This window comes from Fukomys damarensis, unplaced genomic scaffold (assembly GCF_012274545.1).
Source record: "Fukomys damarensis isolate Sample0158 unplaced genomic scaffold, DMR_v1.0_HiC HiC_scaffold_25, whole genome shotgun sequence".
Classification (NCBI taxonomy): domain Eukaryota; kingdom Metazoa; phylum Chordata; class Mammalia; order Rodentia; family Bathyergidae; genus Fukomys; species Fukomys damarensis.
In genome coordinates, this window is record NW_022900937.1 from 32,633,842 (window position 1) to 32,651,748 (window position 17,907).

The 17,907-nt window shown below is 47.4% G+C and overlaps 1 protein-coding gene across 5 annotated transcripts in view; it reads right to left on the reverse strand.

Moving 5' to 3' along the window:
• Asap2 (ArfGAP with SH3 domain, ankyrin repeat and PH domain 2) overlaps positions 1-17,907 on the reverse strand; it is a 120,358-nt gene that overhangs the window by 71,680 nt on the left and 30,771 nt on the right. For all 5 annotated transcript variants that reach the window (XM_010629083.1, XM_019208167.2, XM_019208168.2 and 2 more), the window contains exons 2-3: positions 12,276-12,348; positions 39-184 (exon numbers count right to left, since the gene is read on the reverse strand). In XM_010629083.1, the coding sequence (XP_010627385.1) occupies positions 39-184; positions 12,276-12,330 (201 nt within the window). In that variant the 5' untranslated portion in view covers positions 12,331-12,348. The remainder of the gene's footprint in view (positions 1-38; positions 185-12,275; positions 12,349-17,907) is intronic.

Below are 17,907 nucleotides of genomic sequence, written 5' to 3' on the forward strand. Positions count from 1 at the left end.
CACACACACACACACACACACACACACACGACACTGACCAGATTTTTGAACAGCGCTGTCAACTCCTTGGTGAACACGGAGAACTTCAGGAACGCACTCCCTAAATCTGGGTCATCTCTGCACACACAGTTGCCACCAAACTTCTCCAGGGCCTGGGTGTACTGCTCCTCATTTTCCACGTGCGCTGCAAAAGCAAGCGGAAGAGCTTTTAGCAAACCGAGTGCTCCATCCCCATCCCCAACCCTGTCCCCATCCCCACCAGGTGCCTCCCAGTTGTGAATAAAACCCAACATACTGGCAGGACAAAAATCAGGGAGCGTTAAGCTGCAGGACAAGCTATCCCAACAGCAGCCTGCTGTGCTGGTGACAGGTCCCAAGGAAGTAGTGTGGTGACCTGGAGGAAAAAGTCCCACCAAGGCCAACGGTCTGACACCGAGGGGACCGCACCCTCTTGCACCTCCCAACACCCCTCCTTGGCCACAGACTCGGCTCCTTCCTTAGCCCACGGGTGAAGACACTTGCTGTGGCCTAAAGGACAGTGGTAGTCTCTGGAACCTGGAGCAGGCAACAAAGGCCTGCTTGTACTTCTGCTCAGCATCGTCCCCTGCTTAGGTCACCCTCCCTGGCCATCGATCTCCCTGCTCAACTCCTTCAGGATCCTGAGACTCTGCCTGTGCTCTGGGATCCTCTCTGGTGCCTCTCCTCCATTCTGCTTCCGTGTTACCCTGAACTATCTGCAAACGCTTGGAGGAGAGGGGCCAAGCTGCATTTGTATTTGTCCCCCCATATAACCTGAAGCACACATTGGCTGAACAGGAAAAGCAAACTGTCATCTGCCTGATGTCACCCCCAATGTCCTTAGGCCTCAGGGCAGCACCTCAAGGTTGAAAATCTGGACTCTGAGCTCCATGGCTCTCAATCCCTCTTGGACCTCAGGATGATCTGCAGATCTTTACCATACAAGCTAGAGTCCCTTTCAGAACTGAGTCAGAAACAAGGACAAGGGAGTGCAGCGATTCTGATAAAATTATTGCAGCTGAAAATAATTCCCTCTCCACCAGAGAAGGCTTGTTCAAATGAAACCAGCCAGGCCATAATAAAACAATGTTCTTTTGCATGGATTCCTGAGCCTTCCATTTTCATCATTTCAATCAGGGCAAGCAGTCATGCAGGCCCACTTGGATGTGAATGCCACCAGGTAGAGATGGCCTCGTGTGTAGCTCCCTCACAGAGGAACAGATTTTGAGTGTCCTCTGCAGCCCCCAAACTCTTCTTTAGAGAACTAAAACCGCCATCTGCCAAAGCCAATGCCAACACTTAGTCCCAAAGATTGGGACAACAAGGGGACCACAGCCCTGGAGCCTGAGCCAATCCTATGTCCCATAAATGGCCTGTTCACCTGTCCCACCAGGGCATCTGGGGCCTTCGAGCATTCTAATGTGGATCTAGCAAACACAGGAAAAAAATCAGATTCATGGTCAAGTCTCTGTCCTTCTTAAAACAGTCAAGAAAGGGGCCTAAGGATTCTAAACAAATTAAGTGATTTCCAATCCCCACCCCCTCTTTTATTTTTTTCACTACTGAGAAAGAGCCTTTGTATTGAGCTACATCCCCACCCCTTTTTAATTTTTTTATTTTGAGACAGGTTCTGATAAGTCATTAAGTTGTCTGGAACAGCTCAAAGTCTCAATTCTCCTGCTTCAGGCTCCCAGAGTACTGAGATTACAGAAGAGCCCCACTGTGCCTGGCTAAGTAAACGCAATTCTGAGGTTACATGGAGCAAAGGAAGAGACAGAAACACGCAAGCACATAGATGCACGTGTGAACACCATTCCAAAGCATGCGGCATCAAGGAGGGGCCCTCTGACAACTTGGCTGCTTGAAGTCAAGCTCACATTGCTGGGCCTTCATCATCAGCAACATAAACACAGTCAGGGCCCTCAGTGCACAACAGCAGCAGTATCTGCGGTTACAGCAGCCATAGGTGACATGTGTAGGGAGTGCAAACTGTGTGCATTTTTTCCAAATTTCAAGACATGCATTCTTCCTCATGATGCCAACAGGAAGCTGAGGCTTGTAGAGATCAAACAGCCTGCCCAAGGGAAAAAGAGAGCCAGAGTGGCAGAGCAGGGCCTCAAACCCAAATGTCTCCTCCTCAGTCATGCTGTGTTTCATAGCTAAAAACTGTTTACCTGCTCAAAACCAAAAGTACTCAATTTTTAGATTTTTAAATTCTAGTTCACAGACAGATCAATAATCCCTTCTATTTCTATTTATAACCCTAGAGTGAGTGGTTAACGGTGAAGGGCAAGTCCTTCCATGCCACACGCTATCTTTTCACTATCTCAAAGTTGGTAGTCAGGACTCCATAGCCCCAGTGTGGTTTAAACTCAGAGCCGTTCACAGCAGCTGCCACAGGGTGGGAGAAGCAAGAAGGCAAACTCCAGGCCTCGGATTCAGCCCCAGCTTGCAGCTCTGTGGGTCCAAGGCTTCCCAGGGACGCCAGAAGGGAGGTCAGTGGCCCCTCCTCCACAGTGCTGAAGGATATGGGCAAGGAAGCCAGGTGTGGTGGTGCACACATGTAATCTCAGCATGCAGGAGACTGAGGCAGGAGGTCACTGTGAGTTCAAGACCATCCCGGGCTACACAGTGAGTTCAAGGCCAGCAAAACCCTGCCTCCAAAAAATAAATCAATAAACAGAGCAGGGCAGGAGAAAAGCTGATGATTTTCAGGGAATCTCATGGTGCCCTTCAGAATGGTGCTGGGGCCTCAGTGTGTGCTAAGTGAGCGCATACAGTAAGTGCCTTTGTGGGGCTGAGGAGTCTTTAGTTTTGTTTAACCTGGGATCGCTAAGAGGTAGCTGTTGTCATCCGATTTAGCATGTGACCACCCGAGATCCCACAAGCCCCTGTGCACCAGCAGGACGCTCCAGCCCTGGAGAATGAGGGGGAGGGGGCTGCTGGCCACCAGCCAAACAGGCAGACAATCTGGCTTCCCTTTCCAGCACCAAGAAATGACAGAGAACCCTACGAACTGCTTTCTGTGCTCCTCCCTAGAATACTTGACTACTCGATTAAGTTCACTTTTTTCTCTTTTCAAAAATTCCTTCCCAGGCAAGGCATGGTAGTACACACCTGCAATCGCAGCTACTTGGGAGGCTGAGGTAGGAACACAGCAAGCTCAAAGCCAGCTTAGGCAGCACACCAAAGCCTTGTCTCAAAACAAAAATTAAACAAAGGGGTGGGGATTTAACACCTCGTGAGGCACTTCCCAGGATCAACCAACCAAAAAAAAAGTATTTTTTTTAACAAATCTGCAAAGCAATGTGTTGAACCCCAGCAACCTCACAGTGGTCAGTTTTCTGGCTCGTCACTGTCACTATTACTTTTATCCCAGTGGTTTATATGTAAAGCTCTGTGATCCACAGCACCCACTGTTATTATTTTCTAATGTTCATGCCATCCCTGGTTAGGTCAGTAGAGATCTCTTCACACCAGTCAAGTTGTGGGTTTCTACCCATATGTCTCATCTTGTAAATGAACATGAGGCATCTCGCTGAAGCTCACAAGCCTTGCCCTGAGTGTTTTCCCAGGACACCCAGCGTGGCACCTGTTGGAGGAACAGCAGACCCTCCCGAAAGCTGGTAACTGCCTGCCCCACATCACCCAAAGTCAGAGATTTTCCTATCAGCAAACAGAAGTCATTGAGTGCACTTGCGTGTCTTTTGCCAAATATAAACTTGGAAAAGCGACCTAAAATAAACAGCTTGAAAATAAAAGTTTCTGGCAAGAACCCAAACTGGGTCTACCACTTTTATTTACAGAATGTGAAAGCCATTCTCCCAAGAAGAGCCACTCTTTCACCTCCCCCTGGTTTTCAAATCTATCTTTCTAATTAAGAGCCCAAGGTCTCTCTTTGGAGGACTCTGGGAAATGAGCTCTATAGAGAGCACACCAGGCCCAGCCCAGATCCAGGGCCTTCTGGTTGTCCCCATAATGCCCAGTGCTTCACACTGCACTGCATGAAACCCACCCATCTATTCAAAAGATGAACTAATTCTATCGTGAAACCAGCAAGAACATGCACATGCTGGGTTTAGAGGCAAGGGTTAGGTTTTCTTGTTTGTGTCTCAGTTTACTTGCTTCTGTTATTTAAAAATTAGGTATCAAGGAGAAGGCCTAGCGGACACGGCCTAAGTAAAAATGGTTGGATCAGAAAGGGAAAGTGAGCCCCTCTACTGCTCTTCAATGGCCTGTACCTACATACATGGCAGGCACTCATGTGTCCAAGTCAGTCAGGGCACAGGCAGGAAGCCACCAACATTGTGTTGTTAAAAACTCAAGGGGGTAAGGGCACAGCCAGCCCACCTTCAGCCACCAACATGGCACTGCCCAGGACAGGAAGCCCAACAGCTAGGCTACTTTCAACTGCCTCCAACCCTACCGCACACCTTTCACTTGTTACTTCCAGCCCAGAGCAGGGGTGGACACAAAATCCACATTCAGAAAGATGGCACTGGAGGCGACAACAAGGAATGAAGTTCAGAACCTGCCAATGCAACTCTGCAAGGTGTACGTGAACAACCTTCCAGCTACCAAGCACCCTGGGTAGGGACCCAGCACTTTGAAAGAAAGGGAAGCGGCTGGGGACAGGGGAGGCTGCTTGGAATCTATGCCTGCAGATTCTAGTAGAGGATGAGAAGAAGCAGAGCTACCAGCTGCCCCTTGGGGCTGCTCCCATCCCAGAGATGCTGAGACCAACCAGGGAGCTGGGGTTCAAAGCTAAAGCCTGTAGGGGAGTCGACTACAAGTGACTGGAACATTATATCAAGTCGCAGCAGGCCCGTGGATGGTGGAAGAGCTCACGCAGGCGAAGCAGCCATCAATCACAGCACAGCACGTGCATCTTCCACTACAAGCTGCCTTCAGCCTGGTACCGCACCACACCCGGGACACAATTCCCATTACTTCTGGGGTGTACCAGTGAAGACTTAGGAAGACGTCACCCTCTCCCTCAAGGAGAAAGATTGACCCCTGCCATCCGACAAGCCCTCCTCATCCCTTGGGCTAGTCAGTAGCTCCGGAAAGTCCTGGTTTCTGAAGTCTCCTCGCATAGCTGCCACCACTTATGATGTGGAGGTTACATAGGCAGAGAAACGATCTTTATTAGCACATCTTTGCAGTACATAACGTTTACCTTCACCTTCGGACTAGGTACATGTACTTAACATATTTTAATTCTTTGACTCTCCTTCCCCTCTCCTCCCCATCCCTCCCATTTCTGTGGATCCTCTTCCTATATATCCAAAAACTATCTCCCTATTTCCCATTATCTATCATTTTGTTTAAAAATTATTTATACTTTTTTTTGGGGGGGCGGGTTTGAGACAGGGTCTCACTATGTAGTTGAGACTGACCTGGAACTCACTATGCAGCCCAGGCTGGTCTCGAACTCACAGCGATCCTCCTGCCTCAGCCTCCCGAGTGCTGGGATTACAGGTGAGTGCCACCACACCCTGCTAAAATTTATACTTTTGAGTTTATATATTTATACTTGTTGAGGTTACATCAACAGATGAGTAGATAAAGTGTGGTATTTATACCTAAGAGTATACTCTGCCATAAAGGAGAAATCTGAGTCATTTATAGGAAAATGGTTGCACCTTGAGACCATGAAGTTAAGTGAATTAGAGAAATAATCTTTCATCTTCACAACAACTCTGCTGGATCTCACAGATGAGGAAATAGTTTCTGAGGTATCTGCTGAATAATTTGGCCAGTGCTTCAAAAAAAAGGTAAAGAGTGAACCAGGTGATAATATCCACCAGGGACCATTAGAAGAATACTCTGTATGATCTCTCCAGGTGCCTTTTCTTGCAAAGCATTTTTGGGATTCACATGCCACATAAGCCTGTCCATAGACCCAGCGCATCAAGTGAGGACACCCTGGTCCAGGTGAGCCTTAGTCTCCTCCCAAATCAGCACAGAGAACCCTGGTGTGATTCATGCTGATGTTAGCCTTTGAGTCACAGCTTTGGAATTCCTTCAGATCCACTATTCTTCCATAATAAATAAATATGCTGATCACTGCTGATCAGATACCACAAGTCACCTTCTTAACTGTTGAGGGGAGAGCTAGATGCTCAAAGGCTCAGAAATGGTGACACTTGCCAAGTTTTCCTGTCTATGACTTCCTCTACTTCCTTCTCGGGGGCAGGGGCCACCAACCCACTGCTGGAACCTTCCCACAACCAGCTCACCTCTGGGCTACTCAACCTGCTACTGGTCTCTCATACTGGAGTCAAAAATTCTGGTGAAATCACCCTCAAGAGGAACAAGTATTATGCTTGCCCTCCTCAGGGCAGAGAGAGCCCTTCAAACATGCCTTTTTCCCAGCCTTCAAAACCCAAAGTCCCAGGTCCTTCAGAGGTCCTCTTATGACGAGATTCCTCTGGCAAAGTTATGGTTCACAGCTAGAGGTTGCCTCAAAACCTCAAGGGCCAAAAAGGTGGAGACCTTCCAAATATGATTGGACAATGATGCCATAGAGCCGACAGCCGCTAGAAGGCAGGGCCTGGTGGAAGGAGAGTTCCTGGGGGCGTGGCCTGGAATGGTTCATCTCCCCTCCCAGCTCCTCCCTTCCAGCTCTACTTCCTGTTACCATGCGGTGAGCAGTTCTCCTTGACACTTGATCTTAGCCAAAAGGTTGAGAATATTCCTTTACTAGGCCCCTGAACCATGCCACCCTGCCTTGGAGCCAGATAGCTATGGACTGAAATGTGAGCCAAAATAAAGCTCTCCTCTAAAATGTGGGTCTTCAGTGTTTTGTCCCAGCAATGTGGGAAGTAACTAAAACAGGCACTAAGACTGTTCAATGGGACAAGGACTTTCAGGTGTCACTGAGGTTACCTGTGTTTTGCCTTTAGCACAGATGTCATGTGCTGGCTCATTCTGAACTTAGGATCAACCAAACCCTCCTTGGGTTGTTCCCCAAAGGATGGAGCACCTCACTTGTGTCCTGCCCGGCACCACCAGGGCCTCCAAGGCCAAGAGGAGCAGGGGGCACACCTGGTTCAGGGTTGCAGGGGCTCAGTCTGCTGGCCACATAACCTGAGCAAACTGGTACTGTGTCTCTGAGCTGCCAAGGGACAGGACCCACCTCACAGTGCCATTGTGTGGTTAAATTTATGTAACTTTTAGCATAGTGTTTGGCTTATAACAAATATTCCATGAGTATTATATTTGCATCGCCATCACTTTTAGTATTCTACCATCACATTTACAAATGTCAGCACAGATATACTTTTTATCATCATTTATAATCTGCCATTTCTTTTATCATAGAAATCGGTACATCTGTTTTGTAGCCTGATTTCTGCTGCCTGAAGAGCGCATCCTAAGAATTTTCCTTCATGTTGTTATATAACCACAACTCTTGAGTAGCAGACCCTAGTTCTGCAACAGGAGGCTTTCAGTTTTTGCTGTGAGAGGAAGGCCACACACAATGGACAGTGTTGTGCAGACACCCTTCCATACAGAGATTTTTATTTTCTTCGATACATAATGACAAACTGCTTTCCAAAAACTGTGGGCCCGTTTTCAGTGCCGTGGCAGGGGAGCAGAGCACCAGCATCATTGCATCCTTGGCCAAGCACAAAGTAAGGATGACCCTGACTTAGTTATTACCTCATATAACACAGAGAAAGCTGTGCCAGGTATAGTACAATAACACTTCACTTCCTAAATAACTGGATATATTCCTTTGAACTGTCCTACTCTAATTACATGGTATCTACACTACAAGCAGTTCTCAGTATTAACGTTAAGCTTACTTTATTAAAATACCCTGCAGGATGGGCTGGTGCATGCCTGTGATCCCAGCTCATGGGTGGCCGAAGCAGGAGAATCACAAGCTCAAGGCCAGTCTGAGCTACACAGTGAGACCGTGTCTCAAAAAGAAAAATGAAACAATACTACATCCTAATTACCAGTTGAAAGTAACAAGAAACATCACACAGACACACAAAATTGTGAGCTCCTGTTTTCTTCTAAAAGTGGAAGACAGTAAGGGTTTGATGAAAAATTAGTATTTGTAGTTTTCATTTCAAGGATGTGGCAATTTCACTACACCATTCAAACTGAAGGTAGAGAGAGCACATCACTCTCAGTAAGAATGCACCCCAAGCCTTCAAAATACAGTAATCCTATAGAAGTCAAAGTGAAAGTCTTTTGCTACTTCCTCCTTGGTCAAGATGAATTTTCCAACCACTGACATGTCAAACACATATGAAAAAAGTTAGCTTCATCTTACCAGTGGGAGAAAACACCACTGGGCTGAGACAGTTTGGGAAATTTTAAACTAGTAAGAGTTTTTTTGGGTTTTTTTGTACTAGGGAACGAACTCAGAAACTTGCACTTGAGAGGCAGGAGGTGGAACTACTGAGCTAAATCCCCAGCCCATAGACTAGTGAGAGTTTTAAATGTATATGAACTGGGTTTTTTATTTAAGGGGCTAGAGACTTGTCCATCAGGCTGGGAAAATTACTATAGGAATAGTTTCTTAACACATCATCACAATATGTGCTTTTGTGGACTTGTTCATAAGACCTTCCAGAAACTCACGAGGCAGAGTGTCATCCTTTGAACAACTTGCTTGATTTGTGTAAGGAGACTACTGCTTAGCATATAGGTAGGACACACTCATGCCCTTTTGGCCCAGTGCTGTGTTCAAAGCAGGAAAGCAGCTTCCTAAGACCAGCTCCAGCCCCTGGGCACCTGCTGAATGAGCAAATGCTCAGGCTGCATCCCAGACTTGTGGGCCAGGAGCTTGGAGGGTGTGGTCCAGCCACTGTTTACACAAGACACCCTCCCCGCTCACTGAACTCACGCTGAAGTTTCAGGACCACTGTTGTACAGCAGGGATTGGCAAACTGTTTCCTAAAAAAACAGTCAGTAAATATTAAGGTTTTGATGGGTAAGAAGAACATTTAGGCTATTGTGCTAAGTGTGAGGGAGCATGCTAAAAACCATTCTTAGCTCGCAGTCATAAAAACATCGGTGGCTCATCAGTGTGCTGGCTCCTGCTCTGCTCAAATCCCCCAGTTTAGAAATCCTCACATGGTGGAATATATGATCTGCCCTAACACACATGGCTCGTATATAAAATTTTCGGCTTACCTCTCACACACCAAGAACCTGCAGCAGAAGCACTACAATGTATAAGAGAATTTATTGGCCATCTATGGAAATCTGCTTGCTCTGTGCCAACCGCTACAAGGAATGCACAGGAAGTAAAAGCGCAATTACATCCATGCCCAGAACCCCTCATGCCTCTTGTTCATGGTCTCTCGGGGAATTCTGACTAAGAATCCTACAAGCTCCAGCATTAGTAATCCCGTTTTACATATGAGGAAACTGAGGCTCAGAAAGATTCCTAAATTACTGAATTCTTGAGTAGCACTGCTAGCTTTTAATCCAGGCTTCTTCTTAATCTCTTCTTAAACTCACAAAACTCACTGTGTCCTACAATTCTGTGTCCTAGAAATGGTCCTTAATCTCAAGGTCTTGCAGCAAATCAAGGACAAAGATCAACAGACATAAACTCCTGGAGAACAGTAAGCAGTGAACCCAGTGTCTGTATATTGGGAGCCCTTTATTATGGGAGTGAAGGGAAGAGTCAAAGTGACAGCTCTGAAAACTGGAAGTGTTTACAAGTGCATTAGGTATAACAATGTCCCACTGCCCGTAAGGATATTTCTGTCCCAATCCCTGGAAACTGTGGCTATCTACTCTACAAGGGATCTCTACAACTGGATCTGTGCTGGGGAGATTATCCTGGATAATCTGAGGGGTACCATATGATAAACTGGATGCTTGACTATGGAAGAGGGAGGCAGAAGAATCACTGTCTGCTTTGAGAGTGAACTCTGTCTCCCCAAACTCAAATACTGAAGCACACACCCTCAGTGTGGTAGCACTGGGAGGAGCCTCTGAGAGCTGTTGGGGTTCAGATGAGGTCCTGAGGGTGGGACCTTCATGATGGGAAAGGGTGCCCTTCTGTGGACAGACCTCAGCCAGCCAGCTTCTTCTCTCACTACTGTGCAGGGACACAGCAGGGGAGCAGCTGTCTTGGGGCCAGGAGGGCCTTCCTAGCCTCCAGACCTGTGAGAACACCATCGTCTGAGCCACCAGTCTGTTATTCTGTCACAGCACCCTGAGCTGACTGTCACAGTGATGGAGTATAAGAAAGACTCACTGGCCACCTGCTGGCTCTACAGAGGTAAATGGCCAAGAGGCAAGGATGCAGGTGGACCCGGAACCCGGAAAAGTGAAGGAAATGGCTTCTCCAAGTGCTGGCAGGAAGCATCTCTGACAAGGCTTTGATTTCAACCCAGTGAGACACACACAGCAATTCTCACCTGCAGAACTAAAAGATAAATTTGTGTCACTTGAAACCACTCACTGTGTGGTAACTCATTACAGAAGCAATAGGAAAGGAACCCAGGTGAGAGCCAAGTAAAGCTGGCCCTGTACCAAGTCTCAAGAAAGGTGGGGAAGGACAGGCGCGTCCTGCCCAGGTGACTGGAGCAGGGGAGAGTTTGCAGCCCAGGGTGTGGCTACCCACAGACACAGATGTCAGTCAGAATGAGTTCACTAAGCAGGAGCAGTCAGATGGGGTGCAGTGCGAGGGCAGACAGGGCCAGTCTGCAACAGCCAGGGGCAGTCCCGGTCTCGAGGAAAACAGGGATGAAGAGATCAGAAAAAGTAGGGGGCAGGATGAGGTATAAATGCTAAATCATTATCACTTTTCTTTCAATCCTACATAAAATGTTCTCCCTAAACAAACGTTGCCTTAGAAGGTCAAATACTCTTAATGCTCTGAACACAACAGGGATTCTCTGTGAGATGAGGGCCCTTGGAGCAGCCTCAATGCACCTAGCCAACTGTGGTAGCCAGCACCTTAATCCCTAATTGAATGTGCCCCATTTATTTTTGACAATTTAATCTGTCCTTAGACTCTCCTACTAAATATATTCAAAAGATGTGCTACAAAAAGCAGTTCTAGAAAAAGAGTTTCTAAAATACTGTGCAAATGATGTCAGCAACATCACAGGAAAAGTATAGGGTTTCTTCAGGTGACTCTTTGGAAGGAGACAACACATGTTTTAAAATAAAGATTTCAGGACCAGGAATCTGGTTTTTTTAAAAAGTCAGACTAATGGCCCAATAATAACTCAAACCTGGCATGCCATGACAGATGGGTACAAGATGACCACAATAGGAGACCCCCAAGGTCAGGCGGATGGCCAGCCTACTGGACATGTGGAGCTTCAGAAAGGCCACTGGCTGGGCACCCAAGAGCCTTGTGACTTTATGCTCCCACTGCTGTGAGTGGGGTCCATGTCATGCTGACCTCACCACTACCAGGACATTCCCTGTCCTCCTACTCCAGTTCCCATGGCTACAGTGAGGCCCCACAGAGTGCAGAGGACAGGACAGGGATACTAGGGGCCACCCTCAGCCACCCCAGCTACACCTGGCCCTGAGCAGGGTGTGCTCCCACAAGCTGCCCTTTTTCTCTATGATCCACCAGTGTCCCAGGGCCCCCATCTTGCTTCTCAGTGGATCTATAGTTTCTTGATAACTTTTTTGCCCCCAGATTTGAAATTAGGATTTTTATCATTTGGCCACCTGGATTGCTCCTACAACCACTGGCTCTCATGACCTATCTCATTTATTTTTAAATCTTTTTTTTTTTAATAGTACATGTTTGCAATACACAATCATCATTTTAAAAACATCTGTCATGCAGATATGACCTGCCATATATACGCAGCCTGTCATCTTTAAGTTGAAAGTTGCATGAGTTTTTCTTATGCAAATCTCTAAGTCTAGATCAAATACAGATTCATAAATATTACACATACATTTACTCTGACTAGTTGGTAATGCCTGTATATTCATTCATTTTCTCCCCAAGGCAAGAACTGGAAAAGAGAGAAATGGAAAGAGAATTCTAGTGTGATTCTCAGCACAGACCAAACCTTAGAGGCAGGAGCAGCCAGTCTGACAAAGCAGGTTTACACAGGAAGGCAGGAGGGAGGCCTGTTCCTGAATTGGCCGGTGGGCAAATGAAACCCACTTCTGGAATGAGACATCGCAGCTCGCTGCTGCTGTCCAAGTTTGTTAATTGGCTAGTGGTGAACACTGTTATGCATCAGGACTTTAAATGTGCTGTCCCTGCACAGAAACCCTGGGGCAGGAACCGTACTCACCCAGCCCAGAGATGTTTATTGCTTTCACCGATTTCTTCATTTTGTAAAGAACCATCCGGTCCACATCCAAAGCCTAAAATACAGAGAATATGCCAATTAAAACACGCTTGTGCTTAGACACTACAACTACAGGTGAGCCCCAGAACCCCTTACTGTACCGTCAGGTCCCCCAGGTTGCTCAGGGGCACAAATCCTCTGCTCAGGGTGAAGCACTACTTTCAAATAGCAACGCACAGCAGTTTTGTCAGCAGCTACAAAATACCAGCTCTTCTCCTGTCTCATCCACCTGAAGCAGGTGGCCCTGGTCACAGCATCTGCCAGGCAGCACTCCATGGTAAAGAGCAGGGACTTCGACAGACAGCTCACATGTCTCAGTGCCCTGCGTCCCATCCCCCCAGAGGGAAAGGGTGGCAAGGTGACCACACCAAGTCACAGGACTGCAGGCACAGGTGGTTGGGAGGGGTCGGCCCAGTCCTGATTTTTGGAAAGACCCAGACACAAATCTGACAGCTGAGGTAGGTGTCTTCCTAATCCTTCCCATTGTTCAGGTTTCTCTTCCAGAAACTGGTAGTAACAATACCTAGCTTTGCAAGGCTGACCGATTAAACAGACCCTCAAATATTTAGTGTTCAGTGAATATTTACAGACCAGCTATCACACACAAGCAGTATATGGCGCTTACAATGCCTATACACAGTAGGCACTCAAACAGTGTTTGTTCAAGGACTCATGAAACCTGAAGACTTCTTACACAAAAGAGAATAAAATGTCTTCGGAACCCCACTATACCTGGAGGAGCACAGGGGCTAAGGGCTCAACTCTTAGGTGAACATCTGTAAACTGGCAGAGTGATGCCAATCACAGGGCTGCCATGCCAACCACGTTAGGAACGACAGGGAAGCACCCAGCCCGGTGCCTGGCATTGCAGAGCTCAGTAACAGCGCTGATCATGGGTATCTGCCACAAAGCACCTGGTGGCTTATCATGCAGTATGGTGGGGACTTAGCCTTCCCAGATCACCTCTGAGATCTGCTTCCAACACTAGCATCCGACATCCTAGCTCTGACACAACAGTGGTTGTTTTATTAGAACATGTGATCAGTGCTGACAATTTTAAACAAGTTGATCACCAGATTTTTTCAGAGTAGTTACAATATTAAAAGGTGGTTTTATTTTGGGGTTTTGGGGTGGGGTGGGGGATGGAACACACTTGCCAGGCAGGTGCTATGCTGCTGAGCTACATACATAACCAGCCCAAAAAGGTGTTAAAATTACACCATTGTATTGTGTCCAAACACGCAGAATGGTGAAAAGTATGAACCTCAGGCCACAACTACCTGCTGCTGTAGGCCCATCCATGATAACAAATGTCCCTTTGTGGGAGACAAGGACAGCAGGAAGGGTGCCCACAGACAAGGGTGCCCACAAACAGGGCACGTGGGAACTCTACTTCCTGTGTGTGTGTCTGCTGCAGTACTGAAAAACGGAACTCAGGGCCTTCCTACTGGGGTACACACCTAGCTCTTTTCTGAGACAAAATCGTGCTAAACTGTCCAAGCTGAGCTCAAACTTGTGATCCTCCTGCCTCGGCCTTCCAGAATGTTAGGATTACAAGCATGTACCACCATGCCTGGGTTTTCTGTTTAATGTTGCTAGGATCCAAAAACTTAAAAATGTCTGTTTAAAACAAACAAGCATTATTTTCTGACATGTTGTAGAAAGGAGTTGATAAGAACAGATTCAAGAGTTAAAATTTCTTTTTACCCAAGACAGTCTCATTATGTAGTTCAGATGGGCCTTGAACTCACTATGTAGCCCAATGTAGCCCCAAGCTCACAGTGATCTTTCCACCTCAGCTTCCTAAGTGCTGGGATTACAGGTGTGTGCCCAGCAAAGAGCTGATGTTTACTTCGTCAGCACATCCCAGTGCCTGCTGCAGAGCACGACACCATGCCACAGACAGTGTTCCTGAGGCAGAGGGGAGGACTGATGGGGTACTGGGAGGTTGCTGGGTAACTGCTCAGGGTGGCAGGAAGTGGACTCAGGGAAAAGCTATCCAAAGAGGTAGGAACTGGCTGGAACCTCAGTTCAGAAGCCAGCTGGGGGCTGATGCTGGGCGAGGACTCTGGGAATCAGCCTGAGATATCAACCTGCCTGCCTCTCTGGCCTCTGATCACCACCCTGCAGGTGACAGTGCACCACTGTGGCTCCATCCTGGAAGCAGTGGTCTACGTCAATGTGGGGGGCAGGAGCACTGCCGCACGGCAACTCAGACAAGTGCCCTCCCTGTCTGTGTGGACACAGCCTTCCCAATCGCAACGCACACTGTAGGAAGTCTGGTAAAACACGCCGCCACGGGGTCTTCTGCCCTGCTACGGGAGGGAAGCAGGGTTTATACCGAGTCAGGATAGCGTGTAAACACTGCTGCTTGCCTAGTTGTCAAGGAGAGATTAGAGGTGACGTGCGATGGGCTGCACTGGCAGCAGAGGGGGTTTTAATTAAAACCCCGAGAGGAAGAGCAATTCCCTCCCTACTCAAAGACACACCCTCCTTATGATGGCCTGTGTTCATAGATACCAAGATTAAACTTGGTCAGGCCAAGTGAGAATGATTAAATCTGAGGGAGAGGAAAAGCCTGTGTCCATTAATTTACAAAAACAGCCCTGAAATATTAAAGCAACAAAAATAACAAAACTTTTAAGTCTCTAGAAAGCAAAGCTGTCTGCCAGCTTTGCTGAGATTTGCGACCGAGTGAGCCCTCATCAGTCCTCCCTATATCCACTTAAACTCAGGAGAAGGAAAACCACCACAACTTTCACCAGAATTTGCGTGGAAAAACTCCAAACACAAAAATGTGAGAGACAATAAACATTCAAGTACAGCTTGCTTGGCAACATAAGCCCAGCCAAACCTCGTAACTTTGAGGGCTCAGACTCAGACTGACCTTTTAGTTTGTAAAACAAGTTTTACAGAGTAAACTTATTGCATAAACAAGACTAGAGGGACATGTCTCAAATATTTCCAAGGAAGATGGGTGCAGTGGTGCATGCCTATAATTCTAGCACTCTGGAGAATGAGGCAGGAGGATTGCTGTTAAGTTTGAGGGGCTACATAGTGAGTTCAAGGCCAGCCTGAACTCTATAGCAAGACTCTTTCTCAAAACACAAAACAGCTGGGTGTAGGGACGCACCCCTGTAATGCCAGAACTTGGGAGGCTGAGGCAGGAGGGTCACTGCAAGTTCCAGGACAGCCTGAGTTACATAGTGAATTCAAGTCCAGTCTGAAGTACATAGCGAGGCCCTGTCTCAAAAGCCAAGCAAACAAAAAAATGAATGAAACAAAAAGACTCCCATAATCAAATACTGCCAAGGAAAATAAAGTGTTGGGCCAGCACACAGGGACTGTGAATGGCACAGGTAGGGGTGAGGCCACAAAGGAAGAGGCCACACCATTGTTCCATCCTCATTGTCACAGTGTGCTGAGCAATATGGCTTCCCAGGCCAGAGAGGAACGCTGCCATCCAGACAAAAATGAGAAGCTCACAAATTCGGCTCCCCGTGCTCTGCTACCTTGCTGCAGAGCTCCAGCCACAAAGGACAGCCGAGGGCTCTCTCTCCCCACAGCAGAGGTCACCCTGTGACACGCCTCCTCCCTGAGAGCAAAGCTCTGCAGCCTCCCAGTCCCCACAGACCCCACAGACGTCCCCACCGGTGAGACGGCACCTATGTCTCGATGGCAGGCTGGACAGTGTGGTGACCTCCACAGCCGTCTGAGGAGCTGGCCTGGCTCAGGCCAAATCTGACTGCAACCTGTCTGTGCGGTCACGACATAAGTTTTGTACAGGTGGACAATTCTGGTCAGATGACTCTGGGGAGGACTTGGAACCTCAATGCAGAGAAATGTCTCCCTCCAAAAGAAGCTCACTTTTCTCATGCTTTTTTTGTTTGTTTTTTGGTACTGGGGATCAAACTTGGGTTTGTGAGGCAGGCGGCAGCACCACTGAGCTAAATCCCCAGCCCTCACTTTTCTCATTAGCAGTCGTTCCATGGCTATCACTATACTTAGGTTTCATTAAAAATTCTGCAGAAATTTATTTTCTCCTTTTTTTTTGAGACAGGGTCTCACTATAACTCAGGCTGGTGTTGGAACTCACTATGCAGGCTAGGGGGCTTTGAACTCAAAGCCATTCTCCTGCCTCAGGCTCAAGAATTCTGGGATCAGAGGTGTATAACACCACACCAGCTCTTTCTCTTTCATATTTTCCTTCTAGGTCCACAAAGCTTAAACTATGAGTGGCGCAGAGAACTCATGCAAATGTATCTCCAGTGTCAGCCAGCCCCATGCCTCTTGGTGCTCACCTGGATGCACAGCCAGCTTCCACAGGAGGGAAGGAATCACTTCCTCTCTGGAGCCCAAAGACCCAATCCTGGGCAGGCCTGCAGACCCAGCCTCACCACTGAAGCTGCCCCTCCACGCTCCCCCCTCCCTGGGTCATCTCCTCTGATCCAAGAAAGGCCAACCTGAGTAGAAATGACAGTTGTGAAAGAGAGTAGACAAAACAAAACCACACTTGCCCAGATCTGTGCCCCCAGGGCAGCTCTGCTGAGACTAGAAAGAGTTCAACAAACATCTAAATGGCAGCTGTGTCTCATCACACATTTGACTTTGCAAAAAGCATGGAGCATTCATGAAAGTGTCAAACATTTCCAGCAGCCTTTCAGGAAGCACAGAACCGCAATGCAGGCTGCAGGCTCGCTCGGTGTAAAGCAGAGCAATAATGGACACATCTCCTTCTGGGAATAGAACAAGGCCTGGAGAGGAGCAGGTGTCGCTAAGAATTAAGATCAAATAAACATCCATGCCAAACCACAGCTGCGTGGAATGTGTGTGCCTAAGGAGCAACCAGAAGGGCACATTTTGTTATTACCTAATAAAGCACAAGTTAAGCACAAGAACATTTACAACACTCTTTCAAACAGCCAGAAATTGGACAAACCCAAATGTCGGTCAGTGGTAAAATGGGTAAACTGTCATGTGTTCATATTACACACCTACAAAGCAATGGAAAGGACATGAATGAACGCGAATGAATTTGACAGAAACAGCAACAGCAGAACAATACTGCAATACTAGGCTACAAAGCTTCCAGAACACGGGAGAACCTAGATTGGGATGCTGATGTCTGGGAATGACTGCAGACAAAACTACAAATCAAAGTAAGGAGATGGAGATGGCCAGGTTAGGATGGCAGTGACTACTGACAGCTGTGATGGGGAGGGGACCACACTGCACCCCTGGATGCTGACCATGACCTGGGGATGGTAGCAGAGGACTCACTTTAAATCACCAGTGAGTTTAGCATACAGCTCAGTGGCAGAGCTAGTTATACATGTATATTTATCTAATGAGGTGTACAAAAAGAATAAAAGGAAATTTAAAGCACTTCTAAATAGGAAAAAAAGATTAACCAACTAGAGTTTGGAGGAAGAGCCAGAAAATGCTGCCCAAGTAGAAGCGAACTCTCAGGGTTAAGTCATTAGCCTAGCATTTTGGTCACACACCATATGCATGCAATTGCTACACCATCGGGGAGAAGCTGGGAACAGGCAGAAACACAGCCCAGGTTGGCCCA